The sequence below is a fragment of the Tympanuchus pallidicinctus genome, unplaced genomic scaffold (genome assembly GCF_026119805.1).
Source record: "Tympanuchus pallidicinctus isolate F22 unplaced genomic scaffold, pur_lepc_1.0 scaffold27, whole genome shotgun sequence".
Lineage (NCBI taxonomy): Eukaryota > Metazoa > Chordata > Aves > Galliformes > Phasianidae > Tympanuchus > Tympanuchus pallidicinctus.
The window spans coordinates 6,927,387-6,955,367 of record NW_026294744.1 but is presented as its reverse complement, the minus strand read 5'-3'; the positions used below and the strand labels follow the sequence as shown (position 1 = coordinate 6,955,367).

General features: G+C 46.4%; 1 protein-coding gene across 1 annotated transcript; it reads left to right on the top strand.

Annotated features, from left to right (window-relative positions):
* The first annotated feature begins 2,247 nt into the window (after window positions 1-2,247).
* Window positions 2,248-22,476, top strand: SSPN (sarcospan). The gene is made up of 3 exons (XM_052690600.1): window positions 2,248-2,679; window positions 14,571-14,657; window positions 19,651-22,476. The coding sequence occupies exons 1-3, from the start codon at window positions 2,386-2,388 to the stop codon at window positions 20,011-20,013; spliced, it is 744 nt and encodes a 247-aa protein (XP_052546560.1). The 5' UTR covers window positions 2,248-2,385; the 3' UTR covers window positions 20,014-22,476.
* Window positions 22,477-27,981: the final 5,505 nt, after the last annotated feature.

The following is a 27,981-nucleotide window of genomic DNA, read 5'->3' as shown; positions in this document are numbered from 1 at the left end:
TACAACTGCGTGCCACATGAGAGATGGTGGCTGGGCTGGAATCAGAAAACATCCTCATCCAGGAAGGGTATTCAAGCGTGTGCTTAATTTAAGAACATACTTAATCAGGGCCTTCGGGCATAAAAGGGTAATGATTATTCTTGTGTTGCCGAGAAAATCCAAGTGACATCCGGAAGATATATTACTCTGGAAAATTTAGTGCTATTCCGGCGCCCTCATTTCATCTCTCAATTTCTGAAACAGTAATTCTTTTAATTTCTCATTGCTATCTAGTGTCGTGCATTCTTTCACAGCTGTTTTACCCCCTATTGTTAATGCCAAGTGGAATCAGAAAATATAATCTTGTTCAGATAATAATTATGGAAGATCAATCCTGCATCCGCCGCTTCCCTCCATCCCCATTAAACTTCCCAGCATGCAAGATATGCACGCTTGCCTCTGCAGGGAAGGCCAGCCGTAGTAAAAGGACCTTTATTCCCACTTGTACACACAGTTTAAGCATTTCAAAACACCATCTCCATCCCCAGTGTTTTTCAGTGTGTTCGTTCCCAACTTCTTCTCTATGAAATATGTAATTGCTGCAGAGATTAGATATGGCATTTATGATTTTAAGTACGCTACATGTATTTGTTTCCTTTACAATATCAAGTGACTGTCTTTATTAGCAGCTAATTAGCATCTATCAGAGTCCCAGAGTAGTCCTAAAGAAGCAAGCCATCACAGAGTGGCCTTGGCTTCTTCTCCTGGTGAAGGACGTTAAACACCACTGTACCATGGGGCTCAGGAGGCTGGAATTTGGTCCCTTTTGGACAAAACCAGATATAAATATAGCTGCCAGACCAAAGCCAGGTGCTAAAAGAAGCACTTAGGCTTTCCTGGAGGAAAAAACTTGGTAAAGATCCGGAGCGTAAGACTAGGGGAATGGAGGCTTCCAGGAGAAAGGGAAAATCCAACTTATTTTAACTCTAATAGTTATTATTATGATGGGCATTAACCTAGGCATTGGGAAGGTGTATTCTCTGCCCCTAATGATGTCCTTCACACAGCTCACCCCTCTCAAAGATGTGCTATGGTACACTTGTGAGTGGATCCCATGTAGAGACAAGGACCAGCAAGTGCAATCTATTACGAACATGTTTTATCACACCAATGATGGTGACAAAATGTCTTGGCCAGGGGCTATGGATGCAGAATACAGTACACAACACTACTAAGGAGGAGGGGTTTTTTTTAGTTCTTTTCACCTCTGCTTTCTTTTCATTTTGCTTTTTTTGAACAATGTATCTTAATCTAGCTCTATGGATGTAAAGTGAGAGTTATGTGTGCAAGAAGTGCCTGAAATCACTTTGTTTCTACTTTTCTTTCATCTTACGTTCAGTAGGATAAATAACTGCAGAGGATATCGCTTAACCCATAAAACAAAGTGACATCATAATTTATTAATACAGAAGGCACAGTTCATTGCTGTTAAATGCCATAAAGAGCTGGAAATAGAGCAGTTTCTCAGAAGGCATTGCCAATATGTCAGAGAAAAGGTTTCCTTGATGCTCTCAGTGTGCCTAAGATCCTCTCCTCATTTTGGTTACTCTTCTGAGCCACTGTGTAGCATTCCAAAGCAGCTTTGCTGGCCATTTCCCCCACTCCTGCGGCTTCCTCCTGCCAGTGCTGGCTGCCCTGCCATGCTGCTCCGGGTGCTTTTGCTGAGACAACAGCAGGAGCTGTGTTGTCCCTGCCCTCTTGTCCCTGTTGTTGTCCTCTCCATGTCTGCCAGGCAGAGGCCCCACATGGGCAGCGCAGGCGGGGCTGCATCACGTGCAGCGGCTGGCTCCACGCAGCAGGCTGCACACCCCTGGGCCCCGCTCCAGCAAAGCATTTAAGCACCTGCTTACCCCTAAGCTTTGGAGTAATTCCTCTGGCGTGAGCTAAGCACGGCCGCCTCGTGCTTCCCACGGTCTTCCTCTGAGAGGGTGCCTGGCCTCCCCGTGGGGCATAGTGTTCCCCACTGACCTCTGCGTCTGCCATCACCCCCTCCAGCATTGCACACACGGATGGGCTCTGCACTGCCCTTGCTGCAGCTCCCTGCCTTCAGGAACAGGACCGGGACCCAACTCCCATGTCGCAGCTCCCATCCCACACACACGTGCCTCCAACCCCACGCTCACCATCCTCTGCAGCGCCGGCGCGTTGGCAGTTGGCGACCCCCCTTGAATCCCCCTCTTCTCCAGGCTATATGTGGCATTTCCAAGCCCTGACGGCCTCTCCGAATGTTTTCCATATTTGTTCAGCCTCCTCCTCGGTTCAAATACCGGGGAGGACTGGGGCGGCACAGAGCGCGGTTTGGGGGGCAAGGAGCCCTGGCACACACACACACATGTGAGGAGCAGCATGGGGAAGAAAGAGAAGAAAGCCCAGCACAATGCGGCCCACAGCGGGGAGCAGAGCACGGAATCCGGCCACACACAGGAGCCGGCGATGAAGAAGAAGAAGAAGAAGAGCAAGGGGGAACCCAAAGCTGGCCGGGAGGAGGAATCTCACACGTGTTGTTGGTGCCGTTTCCCGCTGCTGTGCGCTTTGTTGCAGTTGGCATTCGGCGTCGCTGTAACGGTGCTGGGCTTCCTCATGGCAGGCGTCAGCTCCTCCCTGCCGGTCAGAGACACTCCGTATTGGGCTGGGATCATTGTAAGCATAAAGCCTGTTTGTGCATAAGGCGCCTGTGCCAAATTAATACAAGCTGCATGCTGCTGCACTTCGGACTAACCAACTGCATGCACCACGCCGGGCGAGTTACACTAATACAACCGCTCCTGATGTTTAATGTCTAAATGCGCTCTCCCAGAGAAGCTGCAGGATAACAAGACCTTTAGTATTCCCCCTACAATTCACCAATAGACCTTAAATAAAACCCCAGCTGGCTGTGCGCTAGGTGTATGCATTAGCTTTTGCTTTGCAGAGGGCTCGTGCCTGGTGATGCTGAAATAAATGCTGATTATTACAGTGTCCCCCTTTTCCCGACTGAGCCGTGACAGACAGGTTGAGGTGTGGGAGCAGAATTCTCACCTTTTAGCATAGCATGCTGATGGGAGTGAAGGAAGACAAATGGCGGTACTTCCAGCATCCTTGTGGTGTGATTTTCCCCCCTGGTGGTCCCCCTGGTCCTCAGCAGGGTTGAGACAACATGTGGCCATGGGGAGCAGGGGTGATACATGGAGTGATGGGGACAAGGCCAGGTCCTGCCAGGCATGTATGGGGATACTGGGGGAGGGTCTGGGTCTGGATATCCCAGTTGGCCATGTGCTCGAGGACACTGGCAGGCTGGGGTCTGCAACGGGTGTTTGTGCGTGGAGCCAGGAGTGGGATTTTGTGATCTCTATGTGTTCCTCCAACTTGGGATACTCTATGAGTCCGTGATTCTAGTCAATTAATGATTCTGCTCTCTTCTAATGATTTGTGATTCTACTCTGTGCATTCCATGACACACATTTTTTTCCTGAAGGCATCAGTCTTCAAGAAAATGTATACCAGTATGTTAGCACTACTTTGGGTGTTGTCACATTGAAAGAACTTCCAGCAAACAATTTTGTATTTAGGTACTTGCAAGGTTTCCTGGTGCAGTAAGCAGTGCTGGGGCACTTCACATAAACATAGCTCCTTGCAGATTAGAGGGCTCTCTGGCCACCCCAGTTGCTGGGGACAAGGAGCAAGACTTTTGCTACCAAGCAGAGCAGGAGCTCCACATGCTCATCACATCATTCTCATTTCTCTTGTGAAAGAGGAGACAGTGAAGAGTTTAGTCACTCCAAAAGCTGGGGTAAGACTGAATTTGGCTGAGATAGCATATGGCCAAGGGTGTGAGAAAAGTCCTTAGACCTATGAATGTTACCAGTGTCAAAATTGTGTCAGTATGGGACACCCGTAAAGATTCACATCCTCATGGAGACCCTGAGTGTCTCTACTTTCTGAAGGCTGGCCTGCAGCCTCCATCAGTTTTAGCAATACCTACCTACAGTGGTGCCACTGTCATGTTCACAAGTGAACTGATTCCTTCTCTGCTCAGAAGAACTTGTTGCTTTTGGTGCTGCTCATCCTCATAGTGTTGTTAGGGACTGTGTGCTCGGCAGATGTGATCACTAAGTCTTCCAGCATGCCCAGCAGAAGGCAAAGAGGATCTGACTGCCCAGGGGGTGGATGCTAGCAGTGTGAAAGGGAACTCAATGCTAGGAAGGAGATGTGCTGCCCCTGAGCTTCTCAGCAAGAGCACATGTAGAGAACAGGTTGCGCTTACTGTGCAATGAAAATAATACCGAGCATATTTCAAAGGGTCAAAATGCAGGAGGTAAGAGGTGGTGCTGCATTTACTTTGTTCTTGTGCTGCGATGTCCCTGTGGGTGTGCTTGATGCTCACTGAGACACTGATGGGCTGGAGCTGGCCAGGAGCTGCTGATCTGGAGCTTCTGGGTACATGGTTCTTGGGGTGCTGCTGATGGACTGCAGTGGGGAGCTCATGAGGTCTGGGCTCTGGAGATCTTCAGGGGAACTGGCTGATAAAGGAAGGCCCTCAGCTGGGACCTCCATGGTGACAGATGTCCTATTGGCTCCTCTGGGGCTGCTGGGAGTACAGGTGAGTAGGGGACAGATGACAAGTGCTGCTCGCACAACAGAAGGTGACTTCCCAAAACTCATCTGCTTGCACAGAGAAGAGAAACAGAACAGAAAGATGTGGTGTAAAATATTGCAGCATATTTGTTTTAGTAGCATCCCACTCAAGTGCTCTTTTTAAAGGACCTGATTAGTATTCAGAAACAAGAACTTAAAAAATCTATTATCGAGACCTTTTTAGCAACATTAGAGATAATGGGTGAAGCTCATTCCTAGTGTTACTCCAATGGAATTACACCAGTGCTGGATCTGACCCTACAGCTGTTAATGCAGGATGGCAGAAAAATGAAGGAAAATTTCTAATGTGTTAAATAGTCCCTGATTGATGGAAGAATTTTTTTTCTTCCCTATTAGTGTCAAAATGGTAACACTTCCCTGCTGAAAACCAAGTGCTGTCGCCTCTCAGCGTGAATGAAAAGGAACTGTTTTAGAGAAGCTACTCAAATGAACCCTCCCAAGGTAAACCAAACTGTGCAGGGCAATCTGGATCAACTCAAAACCCGAGCGCCCCAACAGCACAGGCCATGGCACAGGCAGGCCCACCATCCTGTCAGTGCTGAACATGTGTTATGCCAACAACAAGGAAGAGGGCCCAGGGCATCGTGTCCCCTTGATGCTCCAGCCTTTGGGTGGAGTGGCTGCTGCAGGAGGAAATGCAGATAGCTTCTGTTACATCAGAAGCAGATCACTATGAAACTCAGTCAAAACCTACCAGTTTCATGTGCATTTCATCTGAAATCCTTGGGGCATTACTCAGAAACCAAAGGAAAGGTTTATTGACAGAAACCACGGAGCTTGGTGTGATTTACCACTTCTGCTTCAATGTCTCTGCTATGCTGCTAGGGACTTGCAAACAAGTGCAATTAAAATGGTGAGGGTGGCATTCAGTTCACTAGCATGGAATCATTTGCAGCAGAGGTGTCCAGATCTACACCAAAACAGTCTATAGCTTCAAGACACCTATTCTGAGCACCCAAAATCACAGCCTGAACCACACTGCCAATATGCTTCTTTTTTTTTCTGTTCTGGAGGCAAACTTCACAAATGCAGCCAGGACTGCAGGGTTTTATCCATTTCTTCTGTGTCTTGCCACTGACTTGGCATGTAGTTCTGAACAAGTTACTTAACCTTGCCAAGGCTTCATTTCCCCTGAAAAGTGGGGTTAATAATGGCCACCTGTCACCTTTGCTTTGAGATCTTGGATGAAAAGTGTTGCAGAAGCAGTATATATTAATGGTGCCCTTTTCATTCTTTTTCATTAGCTTGTGGCCTTTTGACATCCAGAAGAAGAAACGGTGTGTATCTCCTTGAAAACCTGCTCTCAGATTATTTCCACTGTGATCAAAAGCAGAGGGTACCAGAAATCTCACAGGCACGCTCCCTTTCAGCCCCATTTTGCAGACTCAGGCAGTTGAGGAAGTTAAGGAAACGCTCGTCAGAAAAGATTATCTGAGGTGTTTATTATTTCTGTCAGGAGGTTATTTAAAATCCACTGAGACTTCTTGAACCTGGTGAAGCGAGGCTGTGTGACAGGGCCAGGGGAGGACTTTGGCTGGCTTTCCTGCCTCAGAGATCTTCTGATGCACAGTGCCACGTGGGACCATCTCCCACGGCTGTGTATCCTATCAGTGCTGATAACCGAGATGTTTGTTTAATTGACGTACTCCTGCGTGTGAGTGACTCAGGTGGCAGGGCCTGCCACCAGCTCGACACGTGCTCCTGAGCTGGGGAGCCTGGGTGCCAAAATCAATAGTGCTGCCTGCAACAGCCTCTGCTCTTCTTGTTTTCAGGGTTAGTGTCATGGTGGGGCCTGGAGGGAGGGTGGGTGATGTTACAAGCTCTCTGCACCCAGCAGCCTCCGTGTCTCATGTAGCTTTCTGCATGTCACTCCAGCACCTTCAGTTCCCAGCAGAGCCCTGAAAGTGAAGGTGGATTTTGAAACAGCAGAAGAGGACATCATAAGGGGACAGGGGTTGAGATTTTCACCCTAGTTCAGCACTGACTGGCTTTATAATGGTTCAGGAAAAGCTTTGAGAACACTGCCATACTAAAAGGATGGAGTATTGCATATAGGTGTCTGTGGAAGAAAAGAGGACAGTGCTGTGATATAAAGTGACATCACTGAGAAGCTGGTGTTCAGTGTGCCCTGATGGCTACCTGCTCGTGGCCTAGGATGGGTTTGCTGCACCTGCAGCTGCTCCTACCATGTAAATTGTTGCCCAGCTCAGTGCCATGAAGCATCTCAAGGGCCACCATCTCCCTGGTGCTGCCTCAGGCATGTGAGACTGTAGATGTTTCCTCCAAGAGCATTTCACACGATGTAATGTGGCAAATCCATACTGGTAACCCCCTGGTTGTGCAGTGGCAGCCCTGCCCAACACAAGGCTGCCCGTCAGCAGCTATCTTATCTTCTTGGGGGGAGTCAATAATTGGGAAACATCCTCAGCCAGAGAAAGCAGCAACCAACCCCCTTCCATGTAGATATAGGGATGGCTGACTATTTAAAAACCTCTGAGATGTGCTCTCTTTCAAAGTCTGAAAGAGACACTTTCTTGTTAGCCCTGGCCCTGTGCTGACTTTTCTCTGTGATTGCTTTTGACACCTCTTCCTGCAGCAATTGTGGAGGTGGCTTTCAGTCAGGCTTTGCCTCCTGTATAGCCTTGCTGGGTTTTTAACATTCACTTGTTATGAAAGAAAACACTTTTGATTTTTAATAAAAGAGGATGCTTAAAAACTGGCGCCATCAAAGCAGCAAATAGAAAAGATAATCATGCAGGCAACTTTTTTTATACAAGCTAGCTTCAATTGGCCATGGGCAAATATCAAAAGGTAGGAGAGAGGACTGCCTCCAAGTTCAGGTGTTTAATTGAGCCTTCTCCAAATTGCCTTAAACTCCAGATGGGATGCAATGAGTTGCACTGCGGGAAATCGGCTCTGCTGTAGTTTCCAGTGCTTGTTTATAGCTGCATAATTGTAATGCACCAGAGCTGTTCTCTTCAGAGCCCTGTGACCTTAAATCTCATCACTTTCTGAGACAACTATGTGCTGATGCCTGATTAAAAGAAATTCATGCTTGTATTTGGACCAGGCAAAGACTGGAAATAGTTGATGGGAAGTAATGTCTCAGGGTCCCCATGTTAGGGGACCATGCACCCCAGTCCCATATGATCCCAGGGTAGGTCTACGGACAGGTGCTAAGCTGACATAGGACATCGCTGTGCTTCAGATCCTGGTTCTCCTGCAGCCTCAGGGGGAGGAGGGAGTGCATCAGAGCTCCTCCTTTGGTTGTGTCCATTCAAAGAGCTCATCTGGGGCTGTCCAGGCAGCTTTCCTTGGCCTAGGTAACCTTTTGACTTTACACAGATAATGGCTTTTTATAGCTTCACAATCATGGTCACATTCCAAACAGCAAGTGTTATTTGCGCAGCACTTTCAGCCATGCTATGCTCCTCACATTGTAAATCACTGCTGGCTCTGAAATTTTGGATTTTTTTTTTTATTTGGTTCCCTCAGGCACCAGATCGCCCAGCAGGGTATTCCTAACTTAACAGTGATGCCAGACTGCTGCTGCAGCTCCTAGCTTTGTTAGCAATGAAAGCCTGTGTGCTGATTTGCCATGGAAAACTAAGTCTCACCCTGGGACAAGCAACTCTTGTCTCTGCTGAGCAAGCGGCGAAAACAGCAGAGATCACTACAGAAAAATATGGCTTTGTTTTATCGTGCACATTCTTGCAGAAGTTTTGATTACTTTCCAGGATTTAAAAGAAAGTTGCACGTCTGCCATGCTGTATACCTGCAGGGTTGGAAGGGACCTGTAGTGAAGACATCCTTATTTTAATCTGTAATGGGGCTGGGGTGGTCAGGTGTCACGAATTTTTACGGAGGTTGAGAGAAACATTTCCTAGCTGAGGATGACCTTTGCCTGCAACCACAATATGCGTGTTCATCATTCTCATTAGAGTTAATATTTCTGGAAGTAATCTACATGCATCTAGACTGTCCTTAAATCTAATGAGAAATCTATAAGAGGAAACACCACTCAGGAGCAGTACTTCTGTGTGGCAGACTGACTTCCTCTGCACGTGGCAGGAAGACCTAAGCTGACCCAAAGCTAATAAAAGTGAGCAGTTAAAGCTTCTGGTAGTACCTGCTCTCACTGTAGTTTCCTAAAAGCTCAGAAAGCAAATAAGCATCAGTGTCACTGTCTTTAACACTCTGTGCAGATGTCCAGTGTTGGAGAAAATCCTGTTTCATAATGGCAAAGCCAACAGGAATGTTTTCTTTTTCGCATCAAAGTCTGGGTCTAGTGGGACTGTTAAGTTCACTGGATAGTGTGGCTTTCTGAATGCAAGAACAGGAGCTAAGCCTTGCCATATCTGATAAGGCTGGTGATCCATCAAGGACAAGTGTTTCCAAAGAAGGTGAGCCAGAAACTTCAGAGACAGCTAAAAGATATAATTTCTTTACCCTTAACTCTACAAATAGAAAATCCCATAGTGACTTGAAGGGAGTAACTATCAAGCAACTTGTCTATAACGGAAATTTCCTCCCAATTCTGTTAATAACAGCGTTTCCCCCTGAAGTTGAGAGTTTACATTCCTGCCATCAAGGAAGAATCCACCTAGGGTGCTGTGGGTCTCAACAGGGCAGCGTGGTGTTACACTACTTGTATCTGAGAGGTGTTGTCCTCCTCTGTACGTGCTTTTTGACTTCTGAATGCTGTTCTAGGAGGTTCTTGTTCACCAGCCCCCGTGCAAAGAGCAGATGGGTTACAGCCTGCCTGTGTGAGTGCTTGCAACATTTGTCTGGTTCTGTGGCATAGACCCAAGGTGCTTCTTTGCACCAGGCTTTTGCCTCCATCTTCCCTTAAATTCTTGGAGGATGCTGCTGACTTTCCTGCTTTACCAGCCACATGTGCCTAGGTTTCCAAGATGCTCTGGGTCAGAGGCCCTTTGCTATAGAAAGCACCTTGTGTACAGCAACATTTGTGCAAAAACTGTAGCAACAATGAGAAAAAGCAGTTTCACAAATATGTAATGGAGAGATAGAAGCAGATTAGAGCCATCTGTGGTTTTGAAATTTTTCAAATTAAAGCAAATCACATTAATATGTCAGTGTGCAAAGACACGGAATGCAAACCACAGCGGAAATTGGTGCCACACATGTCTGTATTTCCCTCAGTTTCGTTCGTTACACAACCATCTCCATCACGGCTGTGAGGTGCCCTTGCACCTCCCATACACCTTGTGACAGTACTTATGTGATCAGATGTGAGAGAGGTGCGGGGAGGTGAGGGTAGTGTCGCAATGCCTACTGGCCTAGTCCCATGCTGCTCTGCGTTGCCACCTGTGTTTGTCCCTGTGAGATGATGACGAGCCTGTTTTTCTCACCTGTGCTGCTTTTAAGATGAGCTGGTGCTAGTCAGTGTGCAGGCACAGTTTGTTCGCCGAAGTCTTGAAATTCCAAGGACTCTACCCTTAGGTCCTAGGAGGTGCAAGGATCCTCCCAGGAATATAAGCTGGAGGATTCACTCCTAAATACCTTCAGGATCAGGCCCTATTTCCTGTTAAAAACTGATGGCGCTTGATTAAGTGCTCATGGCATCAGGCTTTAGATGTCTTTGTGGTCAGGGGAGACCAAAAAAAGTTTAATCCTATTTTCATTATGGTTTTTAGCCCTGGCATGTTCCTGTCTAATAGGAAGAATGTCCCAATCAAAATGAACAGCACCACTGCTTTTCAAGAGCAAAAAATTGTTTTTTTTTTTCCCAATTAATTATAGTATAGCCATTTTCTCTGGATTGTGACTGTGGGAGATTTCACACGGTATACCCTAACCATAATTACATCTGTACTCTTCGTGAATGCATGCGTATCACATTCAGGTCTTTTTCTAGACAGTACTCTTCTATATTTAAGTACTTTACTTGGATAACCTTCCATGTCACTACCTATTCAGCAAAGGGTGTGTTTGTCTGGAAATCTTTGAAATAGGTCTTGAAATAAACTCGAGCTGAGATGTACTCAGCATAGAAATGCATATTTCTAGGTTTCCAGATAACAGCTACAAGAGCTGATCTAATTAACTGCTGTTCTGTAGCTCTTACAGAATCTATCTTATTTGTATAACAAATGTGCATCGATTGATGGCAAGCAAGTGCTAAAGCGAGTTCAATTGCATTTTATGTTGTGTGCTTAGTCAATAAGGCAGAGGAAGCATCTGCTTCACACTGGGATATTGTGAGGGCTATTGGAGTGAAGGGATGCAGGATTACCTCCTGCACCTTCCCAGGCAGCATCGACCACAGCCGTAACACGCCTGCTGCAAGTCTTAGTCACTTAGTGGGTCCTGCCAAATATTTACTGAAGGATTTTTATGGCTATTCTATCGCACTTCACAGGCGTAATTCAAAACGGATCTATTATTAATGTATAAAATAGAAGCATAAAGCTGTTTTCTGTATAAATGTCCCTCGCTTTGGTTTGCTCCAGTGAGTGAATTTACCTTTAGAGAACAGAAATGTAAAACATGTGAGAGCTGTAATCCTCAGCAATGTTGCTTTTGCCATCACTCACAAGAACGCACACCTCTGGTTTAAAAAAAAAAAAAAAAAGTAAGCATATTGTTATAAAAGAAATACTTAAGCCTTCTGTATTATCCTGGCCAAGCCTTGCTGGAATCCCGACCCAGTGTAATCTTCTATAAATACCCCTCTATAAAAGCACCTCTCCGAGTATCTCAGTATATTATTTAAATCCCAGAGGAACTTCAGAAAGCGCAGGCAGGAATGGAAATCCCTTTCAGCGACAGCCTTTTGTATGGGAGCTGTCTGAAGAGGGAAGCCTGATCCTGCAGTGCTGAAAGCCCATGGGGTTTTTGCAGGAGTCACACAAGGCCCCTAATTTGGTAGGGAACAAAATAAATCCAGGCTAGTGGGAGGAAATGCTGCCGTGAGTGCCCGATCCTGGGCCACGTTCCTGCTGGGAACGCAGCGGGGACACAGTCCTGTGATGTTGCTGGAGTCACCCGACGGCCAGCCTGGCCCTGGCTTCACACCAGTGTAAATGCCCACCAGCAAAACAGATGTGATTTATTGCTCATAATGAGATCCTTTTAGCAGCAGATATCAAAAAAGTTTAGGCCTGGCTTTGAGGGGAGCAGCCCCTTGGGTTTCACATGAGTCTGGGCATGTAAGGTTAAGCACGTGTAGGTATGTGTTTTCTAGGGCTCGCTGCAAATTCCTTCCTTTGCCACTGCTGCAAGTGGGGAGTTTATCTTTTGGACAGTACTAGAGATATGATCTCCTTAAGATTTAAGTTTTATGGGGATGCTAATTGAATTAAAAGATTAATATTCAGTGCAAGGGACCAAGGACACAGGTGATTAATCCTGAGAAATAAAACATGTTTGTGTCACACAGAAGCACTATAGGGGGGAAAAATACCAGCAACTGAAGGACCTTTGACAAGAAAGGTTGTTTTTTTCCTCTGACAACCCTGTCAGCTATTGCTGTCAACAATAAAAAGAAGAAAACAAATAAATTGGAGGCCACGTGTAAGTCATAGGATCAGGATATAAATACACATGACATGAAGAGGAGTAAATAATACTGACGCTTTCTTTGGAAATGTTCTCAGGCAATACTTCCTATTCATGTCTTACTGAAATGACACGAAATAAAACTTTATGGGAGAAAGTGTGATTAATCACACCATTTCTTGAGAGATGTGACTACCTGTGTATTCAAAGGCACTCTTCCTTTACAGGGCTACTGGCTAGTACTCTACATCAACAATGTGGATATAAAGAAATCTGGAATTTTATTCATCAAATTGTAAAAAAGAGGGTATGTAGGATCCCAAGCTCACGGTCCTGTCCTTGAGCAAAGGCACCCAGGTCTGGTTTTGCCTGAGGAAGGCAAATAGCATTACTAGGGAGAAAAAGAAACCCTCAAATTAATGGCAACTCTTCAAAACCCTCACAGTAAAATGGAGAAAAAAAATAGGTTCTTACTCCATTCATTGGGAATTTAATAGTTACCTTTTATAATCAAGTAGCTACTAGTAAAGAGGGTAAGGCTTGCTCCTGGTCATGTGTTAGGACAAGCTTTAGCTGGCTGAGGTCCTCACTAAGGCTGACTGCACTTGAGATCCTACCTTCAGGCACAATAACAAGTGCACATGCCATCGACTCACCTGCTTTTCCAAGGCAGCCCATTTGTACAGCATTTCCACCACATGTAGCTGCAGCCTCCAACACCACCTATAGCCTACAACATCCTCCCCCGCTGTGGGTGCAGCCAGGATGCCCTGATCCAGCCACAGCAGCCCCATGGTGGCACCTGGGACCTGCCCTAGCACTGATGTCCACGCTGCTCCTTGTGTCCAGTCATGGGAGCTGCCACAAAGATGCGGTCCTGTTGCAGTGCGGTGGTTCTGGCGCGCATCCTAAAATACCACGTGTGCGCAGGCATAGGGATCAGTTCACCATCACCTGGGTTTCTCCCACAAAATAGCACATCTAGCACAGCTGAACTCGCCATCTGCACGTCCTGCGTATTTCTAATTTCCAAAAGGCAAGGGCATACCTGGGACCCAGCAAAACTCTGTCAGAAACTCATCAGGAGTTTAAAGGAGTAAGCGGTCAGATTTATACTGCTGCCAGATGCCAAAGGACAGAAATGTCATAAATCAGTGTTAAACACTCCTTCACACATTCCAGGCAGGCTGATTTCAACCTTGATTTCTTAAGGTAAAAGTTAAAGGAAGTCTATTGCTGAAAATGAGTCAGCTATCTGGGAAATAAACCAAGTAAAAGGCTCAGGGAAATTCACAAGGCCTTCAGTTGGGTTCCTCAACAGTTGGCCAACGAGGATATATAGTCCACGTGGGACTGCCTGGTTCAGTGATGCCCCAACAGTGTTTTTAAGCAGTGGTGAGCCGTGGGGTTGCTGTATTCTGCCCATCCAAACAAGGGACATGGGGGACAAGGGAGTAAGTGTGACATTTGGGTCTACAGGTCTTGTGACCTCCTGTGAGGTTTGCTTACAGATCCTCCATAACTACAGAAGTAGAAGACTCTTGACTGGAGTGCTTAACACAATAGGGGCCTGAAAATCACTGCTTAAAAAAGGAAACTATTTATCAGGCTGTTTTATGCATTCCTCAGAGCAGGAGCATCCTTCTTTATAGGGCTGGAAAATGCCTACCAGTGAATATCTGACTCTTCCAATAAATCTAAATCTTCAGAATTAATAATAAAGGCAGCTAAATGAATATTAAACTGCACAAATACTTTTCTATTGTTGTTAACCATTATCAGTTACTGCCACAAGGCTAAAACAGTCTCAGATTGCAGGGCAGATGTCCTGTTTGCTAGGATGTCCACTGGAGGAGATGTTGAAAGCCCCTGCTGTAATCTGGTCTGCTTCTCATCCAGATGCAGCAATGGTTGCTGATTTACAACCATGCAACTCACACTGGTGACGTAAAAGCCCTGTTAGCATCCAGTGGTACATAGGATGGTGCTCTTTGGGCTTACAAGCCTAACTCATAAGTCTTCTGCTTCCTTTTGATAGCGAGTTATATGGACAAAAGCTCAAAAGACATCCTGGAGGATGTTGCCAAGCTGTGACTTAGTAGGTCTGATTCACAAAGCCCCTCTAAGTAAGCTTTTTGTGCCTTGGTGTTCATGAAGTGGAGGTGAAAGCTCTTCCCTCTTCACAATCCACATGAATGAGGCTCTTGCACATACAGCTGGAGCCCCTTTGCAAACCATTTGACTTACATAATGCTCCTTGAGTTACAGTCCTGCTAACACAGAAAGATCTTTGGACTTGAAAAATGCTATTATTATCACTATTATTATTATTGCTTTTTATAATTCTGATGCATTCTAAATCTTTTCCTTGGCAGGTCTGTGTGGTGTCCTTAGTGGGATTTGTTATGCTCTGCATTTCATACCAACCCGATGAGAAGACGTGCGTGCAGTTCACAGTAAAGGTACCTTGAGTTTCTGTTATTTCTTTTTCCTCCCATGTCATTAAATATAATCAGAAAAGTTGGTTCTGGGGATATTTTTAAGACCGCATTAAAAGAAGTGAAAATACACCTGAAATGCAAGAATGGTTTTCTGGTATTTTCCAGGCAGATAAGGAAGAAACTGCAGTCTATAAAGGGGAAACTCTGTAACAAATATTTGAAAACACAGCAAGATACCTTTTTATAACTTGCCATATTTTAAGAATATCAATGAGATTCAGATCAACAAAGCTGAAATATTTTGGGAATTGTTCGCTGAAAGATGGGCATTACTGATTAAATAGAGGCATTCAGAGTGTGCCAGGAAAGAATTAGTGTGGGGTAGAACAGGTCCAATTATATTAAATTTCAATTTTTACTGTGGTCTCAGAAGCATCTCAGCATCTTCCCTGCCATTTTGCTCCTAACCATCAAATAAGAAACAGAATGAGCACCGATGCATTAAAAAGCATAGCTGGAAATCTCTGCCTGCTCATCTTCTGGGGAGAGGTCCTTGCCTCAGAGTACAGCGCCTTGTGCAGGGTCAGGCAGTGACAAACATGGGGAAGCATTAGCAAGCTGCGGGAACAAGCATTCTCTCGTGAACAAAAATCCCATCTGAGCATCACACTAGAGGTACATGAGCTGAGCACCATGCCCATCCTGCTTCAGTTTCCAAAACCATGCTTTGTTGATGCCAATAACTGACTAATAAAAGAAACGCTTAGAATACTTGCTCCAGATGGGAAGTTTCTAACACCATTTACTTGGGCTGCTATTTTTCCTTATTATTGCAATTTTGAGTGCTCTTAATATTTTGCAGACACATAAAAACCAGGAAAAAATACCAACAGAAACAGTACAAAATAACAGTGATTATTAACAAAGAAAGGTAGAAGGAAATCAAACGCAAGGAACCTGGCATTCATCCTCCCTGAGAAATTAGGCCCTGGAGTGTCTTTTGTGCCTCTCTAAAGCTTCTCTTGTACTTAAAGAAAGAAAGGGAGGAGAAGAACAACAGTTTCCTTGCTTAGATAGCCTTCATGCTCTTATTCCCTCACCTCCACACCATCAGCAAATATGATGACTGCCCAGAGAGCTGCCACACCAGGCTTTGTGTTGCTTGTCCAGCAGCATTACAACGAACTTGGCACTCACACAGGAAGGAGACAGGAGGAGAGAAGTGTGTTGGTTGGGGCATCTCAGAAGTCTCTGAGGCCCTTGACAACACCACTGACATGGCCAGTGAGGAGCATGGGCAGCCCAGGCCCTGCAGTAACACTGTGAGCCGTGCATGGCTATTGAGCATCCTCTTGCAAGAAAATCTTGGGCAGGAAGCATTCCAGGATGCCACATGTAGCCCATGGCTCATGCGGGGAGAAGGACCATTTGGATTGGTACTGGGTCCAATCTTGTTCAGTGTCTTCAACTACGACCTGGATGACAGATCCTCTGCAAGAATGCCCTCAGCAAGTTTGCTAACAATATGAAACTGGGAGGAGCAGCTGACACACCAGAAGGCTATGCTGCTATTCAGTGAGACCTGGACAGTCTGGAGAGTTGGGTGGAGAGGAACCTGACTGAGATTCAGCATGGGAAAGTGGACAATCCTACACGTGGGGAGGGATAACTGCAAGCGTCAGTACAGGTTAGGGGCTGACTTGCAGAAAAGGGGCTCCGAGAAGGACCAGGATGACCTGATGAACAACAGGTTGGCCATGAACCAGCAGTGTGCCCTTGTGGCCAAGGAGGCCAATGGTATCCTTGGGTGCATTAAAAGAGCATGGGCAGTAGGCTGTGGGAGGTGATCCTCCCCCTCTGCTTTGCCCTGGTGAGGCAGAGAAGTACTGTGTTCAGGTCTGGTCTCACCAGTTTAAGAAATACAGGGAACCTCTGGAGAGAGTCCAATGGAGGGACACAAAGATGATGAGAGACCTGCAGCACCTCCCTTATGAAGAAAAGCCAGGTACTGTTCAGCCTAGAGAAGAGAAAGCTGAGGGAGCCATCTTATCAATGCTTATAAATATCTAAAGGGTGAGAGTCAAGTGGATGCGGCCAGGCTCTTTTCAGTGGTGACCAGCCAACAGGACAAGGGGCAGTGGACACAAAATAGAATGTAAGAAGTTCCATCTGAATGTGAGGAAAAGCTTTTCTACTGTGAGGGTGACAGAGCACTGGAACAGGCTGCTCAGAGAGTCTGTGGAGTTTCCTTCTCTGGAGATAATTAGAACCAGCCTGGCCGACTTCCTGTGTAACCTGCTGTACAGAGCCTGCTTTAGGAGAGGGGATTGGACTAGGTGATCTCCAGAGGTTCCTTCCAACCCCTGTGATCGCGTGATTCTGTGATCACACACATCCAGCCCTGGGGATTTTAGCCCATCCCCTGGCTCACCCTGTTCAAGGTGCTTTGAGCCTAAGCCTCAATAGCCTTCAGAGGAATTCCCCGGATCCATGTCCGCAAAACCTGCTGGTTTCATCTCTGATAAGCATGAAAAATCTTTTCAGTGATCAATTCAATCCATCTTAGATGCTTTATTTTTTTTCATATTGGAGCAAAGCTATCACCGGTAAATACGGCTGAAATATTTCTCCCTTGTATGAGGAACCCAAGGGACAATGAGCTGCTATGCTCTGACCTCATTGCATGCTTTCTTCCCGCTTCCTTTTTTTCCTTCTACTTAAACAGCAATCACCGGGTCTATCTCTATGAGGCCACAAAAAACATTTTTCCAGTGGCAAGTTCTGGTTCCTGAGCAGAGCTCACTGTGTAGTCGTGTTTGGAGTGCTGAGGCTGCCTCCAGCTCTGCCATGTGATTAATCTGCTGATGGGATCCAGCACTTGCTGTCTGGTGCTCTCTAACAGGCAGCATTTGCATTTGCTTCACCTTTGATATTTGGAAATGTGTTCATTTTCAGTGGCTTGCTAAGGGATTCCTCTGCAAACATCTTGAGAGAATAATACACTGTTTGGAAATTACCCTACATCTCCACGCATCTGTGTTCACCTCTGAGACCTGCCATAAGAGCTGCCTGTGTATTCTATGCACATAGAAGTCTCTCTGAGATTTCCTTCCCTTTAGACACAAAACAGGCTCACAGTACCTGGAGGATACTTATGGTTTTGGATTTCGTGCCAGTTTGTGCTCATCTTAGAAGTTGGCAGCTAGATGAAATATCTGCCAGGGGAGAAGCAGGCTCAGCACATGGTCTTGGCTTAACATCTCATTTATTAGGGAGGCCTGATTCTGTCCCCCACTGGCCTGAATCCAGGGATGTGCAGCCTATCCCCTGGGGTGACAGCTGCATCACAGAACAACTCTCATTCCTCAAAGAAGGGAAACGTTTTTGTTCATTTTCCATTTTCTCCACTTTTTAAAGCTGTGCTGTAAGCCCACAAAGTGTTCCTTGGCAAGGCTCTACTAGCCAGCAGTGCTCCCCTTTCTGTGTGCCTCATGTGCAGAGGTGTCCCTGTTTCCCAGCTTCACCCTTCCCATGCACTCTTATCTTGAAAACTGAGGGGCTAAAGGATTTGCATTGAAGAAGAGCCTCCCTCATTTTGAAGCTGCCCTTGGTTTAATGCTGCAGTGAAAGTCATTAATAGTAGAAATGAAGATCTTGCTATAAGAATTCAGTTCTTTGGGGGAGAAAATGCACAGAGAGCTTGAAGACCAGCATGAAGAGTAACTACTTTTCTTTTTTTTCAAGCTGACAGCCAAATAGGAAGATTGATTCACACTGCAGATTTAAGACAAATATGCCAGAAGTGTGAATTTTATCAAGGCACACATACTTGGAGTTTCAAGGTCATAAAAAAATGCTTTATATTGATAGTTTGCTTGTGGTATTGAGGTTAAGAGATAGGAAGAGAAGCTGCTGTTTAAAATAACATATTCCCAACCACACCATGTGTCTGACAGATACGATGCCAAGAAAAATAAATGTTTTTACAGTGCTGAACTGAACCAAAATAGTATTTTGGCTAAACACAGCACATGATTTTAATGTACATTCACACATATTTTGCGTGAGCAGCACAGCAATTGCCAGCTCCTACCATCAGCAGGAAGGAAAATCCATATGCTTGGGTACCCAAAGGTCTCAGTTGTTAGCGCTGATCAGCAACAGCTCCAGATGGCTCATGGGGCTGGGCTCTGCATGGATGCTCGTGATGAAGGCTTACCTCTATGCCAAAGCTGCCATAGGTGTAAGGAGAAGGAGGGTGACCAACAGGCCCTTGTCCTTCTCTTGCAATACCAGGGGCAGCACTAGCACAGGTTCTCACTGCATTTTGACACCTTTGAAAGGCTTCTCCTTCACACTGATGTGGAAGTCTTCTAAGAGGGATTGGCACGACATGCATTTCCTTGTGGAGATGTGTTGGGATCAGGCAGCAGAAAAGCTGGCTGCCTTAGCAAGACTAAGTAGCAGATATGACACATCACTGCCCAATTTGCAAGTGTAAATCAGGTTTGTTTGGGCATGCAAAGCATGAAAAGGATAGGAGGGACACACGAACAAATTCTCAAAACCACCTAGCTCTCAGCACTGCCTGGGTTAATATGTCAGCCCAAGCCTCAGTTTCCTTAGTTCTGCTTCAGGACAGCTAACTTATCTCAGCTGATGATTCTAAATCTAGCCAATGCAGGGACAGTAGGGGAAGATGCTCCCTCCCTCTCTATAGAGTTGGAGTACATCCCGGTGCTCTTACTGAGCCTCAACATTGTAGGACAATGCTCATATAAAAAATGCAAGGCAAAAATGTTAGCTCTTGAGACGATGTCCTGAACTTTATATCAGCAGGGAGCTGTATCTGCTGTATCAACATTAGAAGTCCGTGGTGTCTGGCCAGTACACTGAATGCATGCACTTCCTGTGAAATACACATTAATGTATTCCTTCTGTGTTCCTCATTCTCTGTCTAGCTGGAAAATGAGTGAGATCATTTCGTTTTATTTTAATTTTTGCTTTCTTTCAGCTGACGTATTTTCTGCTGAGTGCCGTGGCTCTGGTTCTCTGTGTGGTGGCAGTGGCTTTTGCGGCCCACCATTATCTACAGCTGACAAAATTTACTTGTGATACTGTTCTGGAGTCCTGCCAGTGCAAACTGGACACCGCAGACCCCCTCAGCAGGACCTTCGTCTACCAGGATGCCACTGACTGCAGCAGTGTCACCAGCATGCTCAGCCTCTACCTGATTCTGCAGATGGTGCTCAACCTGCTTGCAGCACTGGTGTGTCTGCTGGCGTGCTTCGTTATGTGGAAACACAGATACCAGGTCTTTTATGTGGGTGCTCGGTTCTACCCTTTAGCTACCGAGTGCCAGCAACAGAAAGTGTAGGGTCTGTGTTTCGGCAGGGCCTGTGGCCAGGGAATGGAAAATGTCAGCATTCTGCCAGCATAGATGCCACGCATGGATCAATGTTTTTAAGGCTTTTGACAAGGAAAAACATTCACATGTTTAATGAAATATATTCTTCAATCATTTTGAATTTTGAATCTCAACTCTTGCAAAAAGTCCCCAGTGAGACTATATAGAGGTCATCTAACATTCTGAAGATGCAACTGTAGTAATACTCACCAAAGAGCACCTTCAGTAGCCATAAACAACATGAGCTTAAAAAGTCATTGGGAACTCATCTGAAGGGCTACAGCTGTTTAGACATGGGGTCTATTTCCCTCATTGGTAGATATTCTTGCCTTCAGAGAAGATATACCATTTTCTACCAGATGAAGATCTCATCCAAACTGCTTTATTATAATTATGCTGATAACGCTTATTGAATATATTGTATTTTGGATGCACCAATGGAACTTTACTGTATGGAAAAGGAACCAAAGAGGTCAAGACCTCTTCAAATGCAGGCTGAGATCAGCAGCAGAAGTGACTATATTGATGACTACCATATAAAAGATGTTTCAGAGTGACTGGTGATGGCAGTTACCCAACCCAGTTGTGAACAAACACCAACATAAGAGGGGTTGCTGATGGTAATGGGGTGGGCAATGCCTCAGACCCCACATAGTTTACAAATGAGCACTCAGTGCTTTACGAGAAAAAATCAATTTAAAGAACCTTGAGCGAGCTCCTAGGATGGAGGTCCTTAAATCACTAGCCACATTGAATGCCCTGCTGTAATTGCATGCTTCCAAACCCAGCATCAGGCCAGTTCTACCAATTACATTCTCTGTGCAACAGGCCAAATGCATTTTTGGTGTAACTCCTCTGAAGACAATCAGCCTTACACACCAGCTGTGGATTTGGGCCAACAGCCCTGAAAGATAACATCCCTGAAACAATCCATGTTTTTAAAATCGGATGGAGGGAAGGAAGCAAGAAGAAACTGCCAGTCTACCAAAGACATCAATTGCAAATAATGAGGGCAAGAGAATAACAATTTCTTCAAAAGCAGCATAGAATAACAATCTGTGTTCAGCGCTCTTTCACCCGGAATGCATGACTCTGAAAGTGCTTTATACATTATTAGCCTTATATCAGGACGAGCATGCTGGCTTGTCTCTCCACCTGCCCAGCGTGAGCTCTAGGATGACAGGAGCAGCTCTGGTCAGCAGCATTGGGCCCAGTATCAACGCAGGTCAATGCAGCTGGAACTCACACTTCATCATCATTTGGGATTTCCTGGTCTCTGCCAGAGCCAGGGTATCTCTGAAGTGGAGTTGAAAAACCATATGCCAGAAGAACTGCACCACTATCATTATCAGCAAGGAGGAAGCAAGTAGAATTTCTACAAGGGTTTAAAGAAGCAAAAACTTTCTGTTTTTGCAAAAAAAAAAAAAAAAAAAAAAAAAAAAAGCCACCAGTGTATCAAAAAGCTGTGCTGGCAAAAAGCTTGTTGTATTAGCAGCTCTAATCCTACCCAAAGAGTGCCTTCCATGCAGTGATCACGCAGTGAGCACTCATCACCCCAGGCTAGACCAGCATGCTGCCAGTGTCAGAGAACCACTGTGGGGATTGCTTTCCTGAGGTCCACCTAGAGGAAAGTGCTTATGTTTCTGCCACAGAAACTTCCAGCATAGACATAACATCAGTCATGGTGCTCTCTGCAAGCTGTGAAGTTGGGACCTTTTGAAAATGAAAGCTTCAAGACCAGCTTCCAAACAGCCATTTTTTTGTACCAAAAACCAAGTGACACTAACAAGTGTGGCAGTAAAGGGACATTTGCAAGCACTCCTGCTGGTTGTCCACGCATCGCCACCCATACTAAGTTCCAGATTGGACTCTCAAGCATACTCAGAGCTAGCACATAGTGGCCCAGTGAGGTGGGACCTGGTGTAGCAGTGGAGGAAGCAGCCCATCTTCTCTGACTTCAGTGGAGCATTCTGCAATCAGTACTGGTGGACCAGATCCCATATGACACAGACACATAGGTTTGGGGGCCTCCTCCTACCCTTGCCATCAGTCTCTGCATCCCAATGGCTGATGAAGCCAGAGGAAGGCTCTGCTGGCAGAGCCCCTTCCTAAATGGCCTGGGTACCTGCCTGGGATATCTTCTGGGGTAGCCCCAGTAAAGATTTTGAGATGCCAACTGGAGGACTGGTGGGGAGGGATACAAGTGATGGGGAAGGGAAGAGAGCCTGCTCTGCTTAGGAAGCCACTTTAATAACAACATTTTAATCACAGCGCACTCCCTGCTTCGAGCCACCACTGCCAAATTTGGTTCACTCTCTGGTGCGTCACAGTGTAACCTTTCACTCTAAAAGAAAACAATATTCATTGTATGTTCTATGGGTATTCTAATGCTTTACAAATAAATATGGAGCATTTTGATCTAGCAAAGAATAACTTCCGTATTTCATCTTTATATAGCTCAAGAGTATAAAATGAAAACAGAGAAGAGAGACCAGGAGACAGACACAGTAGCATGTGGAAACATTTTTCTCCTGGATATAGTTTTACAATGCATTTTACTCTAATTAAGAATTTCAGAAAGCATTAATTATAGGATTAGCACCTAGCACAGCACATTCAGACAGCTCGCAGCCTTTCTCAGTGTTGGGGGAAAGGTGTACGGACTGCACCAGGAGGCACAGTGGGATTTGCGGGCACAGAGAGAACAGGAGTGTTGAAGAAAATGACTTTTAAAAAATTATTATTCCTGGAAATGTTTTCTCTTGGTGAATTGCACAAGATGGGGCAGGAGTAGTCCACTCTGACATGCAGAAATTGTGAGGGGCCCTATGTAATTTGCTCTCAAAACCCAGGTGTGATTCTCATTTGCACCCTGGCCACTTTATGCTGTTTTTGCAGCGTAAAGGGGCCGTAAAGATGGCATCGATCATTTTTACACCTACTTTATGGCCATTTTACACGGCTAAAAGGGCCCTTTGTGTAAATGAGAACTCAAGCCCTACAGGACTTAATGGAGAGGAGTAGACAGCGTAAGACCCTCTGATAGGGTCTATTAATGGGGTATAACTATCCGTTGAATTTTATAGCTCAGCTTAGAGAGCATCAGTCTCGATTAAATTCAGTTCCGCAGAACTCTTCCAGAGGCTGTAAGCCCCGCTGACACGGCTCTGCCGCCCAGCACACGCACACCCACCGCTGCGGCACACATCGCTGCCGCGTGTGAAAGGAGAAGCGGCGGCCGCTGCCCTGCTCCAGCTCTGAGGCACTCGTTGCGGCGCTATGCAAATACCGGAGCGACAAGAACGGCAACGAAAAGGGAACCGAGACGCAGCACCGAGCTGACATGGCGCACTGGCAGTCCGAGTGGGTGCCACGGTGGCAGGACGGCTGCGCTCTTCCTCCTCCTCCTCCTCCTCTCGCTGGCCCCGCACGAAGGGGAAGCGAGGCTCTCAGCCACCTCCCGCCGTGCCTTCACGTGGTCCCCATCTGCGCAGGGCCAGCCCTGCGTGGGCACTTCTTGGAGCCCTGCCTGAAAGCCAGCGCTGAGCTAGAGGCTGGAAACCGTCATCAACTCACAGGACAATATTTTTTTCTTCCCCCTTATTTATTTATTTAATTAATATTTTTTTTTTTGCTCGCACTACCAGCCAGTACAGTGCTTCCTCTGGGGCCTTTTGAAACAGAAAACACACTGCTAGCGTGTGAGAGGAGCCGCAGCTCACGTCCTCTATATTTAGAAAGCCAGGATGTCATACCTCCCCTTGAAATTTTCATAGTCCCCTGCACCCCACCCACCCACACACGTACTCGTGCTTGCGTCTGGAAATGTTTGTCGATATTAGCGCGGGGTGTTGGCTTAGGGGGATTCAAGGGAGGTGCAGAGCAACAACAGCAGTGCTGCCCTAAGCGCAAGGCCTCCTTAAGGATGTGGGCCGTGGGCCTGGCCCGGCTCCCAGGGCACAGAGATGGGAGTTATGACACGGTCCAGTTCGAGGGTCTCAGCCTATGGCACAGCTCCTGAAGTATCCCCAGGTTTTGGGGCTCATGGAAGCCCCCCAGAAGTGTTACGTGAGGTGGTGCTGAGCACACAGCTGGCTGCTTCTCCCCACCTCCATCTGGTGCAACTGCACGCACACATACGTTAGCTGCTGCGGCACCTGGAGCAAGGCCTCATAGAAGGTGAATTCTGGGGCTGCTTTGCCCACACAGCTACCCTAGTGGCAATTTATTTATCTATTTATTGCTTTTTGCTATCCTGCTGCCTCCTGCAATCTCTAATCTGTAGTGTTTATCTTCAGACTGGTTCTGCAACTGAGCATTATAAAGAATGATTGCATCCATAAACGCTAAGGCATATTTTTATTCTTTTTTTTTTCTGCTCAATTTCCATGCCTTTGTATAAGGAAACAGTCAGAAGACTCATCTAAACTTCAGGCTTGGTGAGAGGAAATTTTTTCTCTTTTTTCCCCAACAGCTGTGGGCAATGCATATTTCACTTGCTACCATATTCTCTCACCTTACACAAAGGCAGCTCTGCATTACAGAGTAGCTCCTGAGGTGCGCTCACAGCAGCTGACTGCAGGCACAGGAGGGAGCAAGATCCATCCCCAACTGCTCCTCTCTCCACAAACCAGCCCTGGCTAGTGGGGTAGCTGCTCACCAGGGCTTGGGTGCTTCTGCTGCCAGCTGCAGGGCCACACCTCGCACGCTTTGCAAACAAGCTGAGGCCAAGCCAGGAAGGCAGTCTGCAGCAGATGATTTGAGCTTACACTCATCCTGCAGTCAGATGCACTGCAGCTGGCAAGCACTGGCTGACCTCAAGTGACTGGAGATGCCGAGTGACACTGGCTGAGGCGGCCTTGGCCATAAGCATCTCCAGGGATGGGGCATCCACAGCTTCCCTGGGCAGCCTGTGCCAGTGCCTCACCAGCCTTTGAGTGCAGAATTTCTTCCTCATACTTAATCTAAATCTCCCCTCTTTTAGTTTAAAACCATTCCCCCTTGTCCCTACATTCTGTGCTCTACTCTATGCTTTCTGATAGGAGTCCCTCTTTTCCTTTCCTGTAACTTTCCAATTTAAGTATTGGAAGGATACTACAAGGTACCTTCAGAGTCTCCTTTTCTCCAGGCTGATCAAGCCCTGCTCCCTCAACCTTTTTTCTATCAGAGGTGCTCCAGCCCTCTGTGCATCCTTGTGGCCTCCTCTGGTCCTGCTCCAACAGCTTCATGCCTTTCTTGTGCTGGGGGCCCCAGGCCTGCATGCAGCACTACAGCTCGGTCATCACACTATCAGAGTAAGTGGAACAGTCATCTTCCTCTCCTTGTTGGTCCCCCTCTCTTGATGCAGCTCAGGATACAGTTGGCTTTCTGGGCTGCAAGTGCACACTGCTGGCTCCTGTTGACTTTTCAACCTACCAGAACCCCAAGCCCTTCTCATCAGGAATGCTGAGTTCCTTCTCTGCCCAGCCTGTCTTCATGTTAGTGATTGCCTTTACCCAGGTGCACCTTACACTTGATCTTGTTGAACTTCAATTTGAATGAGGTGGGTTTTTAACCCCATTTCACTCTCTGCATCTGGGTAGGGAAAACTCTATTTTGAAACTGTCCACAGCTGCCTGAATAGGGATTTCTTCTTAATTCAGCGTAGCGTTTCTCTTTCACCAAAACTACGATGAGATTATTAAGCCTTTACTTGATCCATCCTGCATCAAGCTAGTTAGGAGCATCACTTTTGGGGCTGAAGCCACACACACTCAGAGGGGTACAGTTGCACCCTCATGTCTTTTTTGGGACTTTGCATTAAGCCTGCTAGGTGACTGTATTACAGGCCCAGGCAATTGAGCAGTTGGTGGTTGAGGGCCATCATGTGCTCCATCCCTGAAGCTACGCTCATTCATAGCACATCGGTCACCAGGGATTTGGCAGGGTTGTTTGGGGAACAACTGTGATGAAAATAATTCAGAGCAGATGTCTACACTTTCCCTTCCACCTTGTGAACCCAGGGTGAGGAGCAGCACATGCACATGGGGAACTGTGGGGAGCTGATGGAAAAGAGAAAGCTTCCCGTCTAGTTTCAATGTCTGAGCCTGCCAGATTGCAGAGGAACAACAAAGCAGCACAGAAAACAAAGTATTACTGGTGAAGAAGTCAGGAATAGAGGCAAGAGCTGGGTCCATCTCACTAGTAGGTGTCACACAAGCACCCCAGTGCAGCAGGGACACAGACAGCCAGACTTCTCACTTGATATTCTTCACTGTTGACACAGGAATTGAAATTTGTAATCTTGATTAGGAGGAATGGCAGCTTATGAGTTGTGCTCACATATCCCTGTGTATAGATTCAATATTTTCCTTGTGTACTGGAGGAGATGCTAGCAAAATGTTCCACTTGAATCTCTGTGTTTCCTTTGTGGATGAAAGTTTTGTTCCTCGTCCTCCACTGGCTCTTTCACCCCATGTCATCAGTGGCTCTGGAGAAGGCACCTAGGACAAGTGCGAGCAACCCCCACTTTCTGCCCCACAACTGGAAAAATGGCCTGAGATTACATTTGAGCTTTCCTGAAAGTGTGCTGGAGTCACTGATGACACGATTGTTTACAACAAACTGTCAAAAATTGCAGAAAGCTAGTGCTTGAAAATCAAACGGGCCTTCAGAGCTGATTGTCCAATGGCACTTCATTAACTAAAGCAGTATGTGCCACTTGGTTGTGTGAATGGGCAGGCTGCAGCCCCTGCAGGTCCTACCACCTAAATCCCTGGAGTTCCACCTGAATAAGGGAAGATCCAAGAGCAGCAGGCAGCCTCCTGAGGTGTCCCATGAGGTTCGCACTTTGTGGTTATGCCGCTTCGTGTCCGATTCTGGCTTTGTGACATGCCGAGGCAGGCCAGAGGGGCAGACACACAGGGAGTACAAGCGCAAAAGGAAAAGCAAACAAATATATAATTTGGCTCAGGAAAATGTGGTTGTGTTGGAGACAACAATGCACATTTCACTGACTAACTTGATTTCCTTTCATAACAAGGTTATCCATCTAGTTGACCAAAGGAAGCTGATAGATGTACTCTTACTGAATTTCAACTAAGATTTTGATACTATTTCTCACAGCATCCTTCCAGACAAAACGTCCAGCATACATCTGAACAAAGCCATAATATGAAGGGGTTACATCAGGCTGGCAGCCAGTCACTAGTGGGGTTCTTTACTTTAGGGCCAGTTCTCTTTGATGTTTTCATAAATGGCTTAAATACAAGACTTGAACACATTAAGTAAGTTTGCAGGTGATACTGAATTAGGAGGATCTGTTGACTCTCTCAAGGGCAGAGAGCTCTTGCAGAGAGATCTTGACAAATTGGAAGGCTGGGAAATCACCAGCCAACTGAAATTTAACAAGAGCAAATGCTGAATCCTGTATCAGGGGCAGGACAGCCTTGGATATATATACAGACTGAGGGATGAGAGGCTGGAGAACAGACCCGCAGAAAGAATTTTGGTTGGGAACAAGATGAATATGTGCCAGTGTGTCCTGGCAGCCGAAAGGGCAAGCCTTGCCCTGGGTGCATCAGACCCAGCACAGCCACTGGGCAAGGGAAGGGACTGTCCTGCTGTGTGGCCACACCTCAAGCACTGCAAGCAGGTTTGAGCACCACCATATAAAAACATTGGAGAACATCCAAAGGAGGACTGCAAAGATAGAGAAAGGTATGGAGGGCAGAAAGTATGAAGAGTGTCTGAGGCCCCTTGGTGTGCTCAGCGCAGAGCAGAGGAGCTGAGGAGAGGCCTGATGGCGGCTGCAGCTCCTCACAAGGAGCAGAGGGACAGCGCTGAGCTCTGCTGTGTGACAGCGACAGGGCCGAGGGAACGGCATGGAGCTGTGCCAGCTTTTCCTAATCCCTGGGTTAGAAAAATATTCTGCATGAGAGAGTGACGGGGCCCTGGAAC

Bases quoted from the DNA above. Each gene is read 5' to 3' on its own strand.
- SSPN (XM_052690600.1), top strand. From the start codon at position 2,386: ATGGGGAAGAAAGAGAAGAAAGCCCAGCACAATGCGGCCCACAGCGGG. The intron at 2,680-14,570 runs GTAAGCATAAAG...TTTCCTTGGCAG, and splicing joins CGTATTGGGCTGGGATCATT to GTCTGTGTGGTGTCCTTAGT. The intron at 14,658-19,650 runs GTACCTTGAGTT...GCTTTCTTTCAG, and splicing joins GCGTGCAGTTCACAGTAAAG to CTGACGTATTTTCTGCTGAG.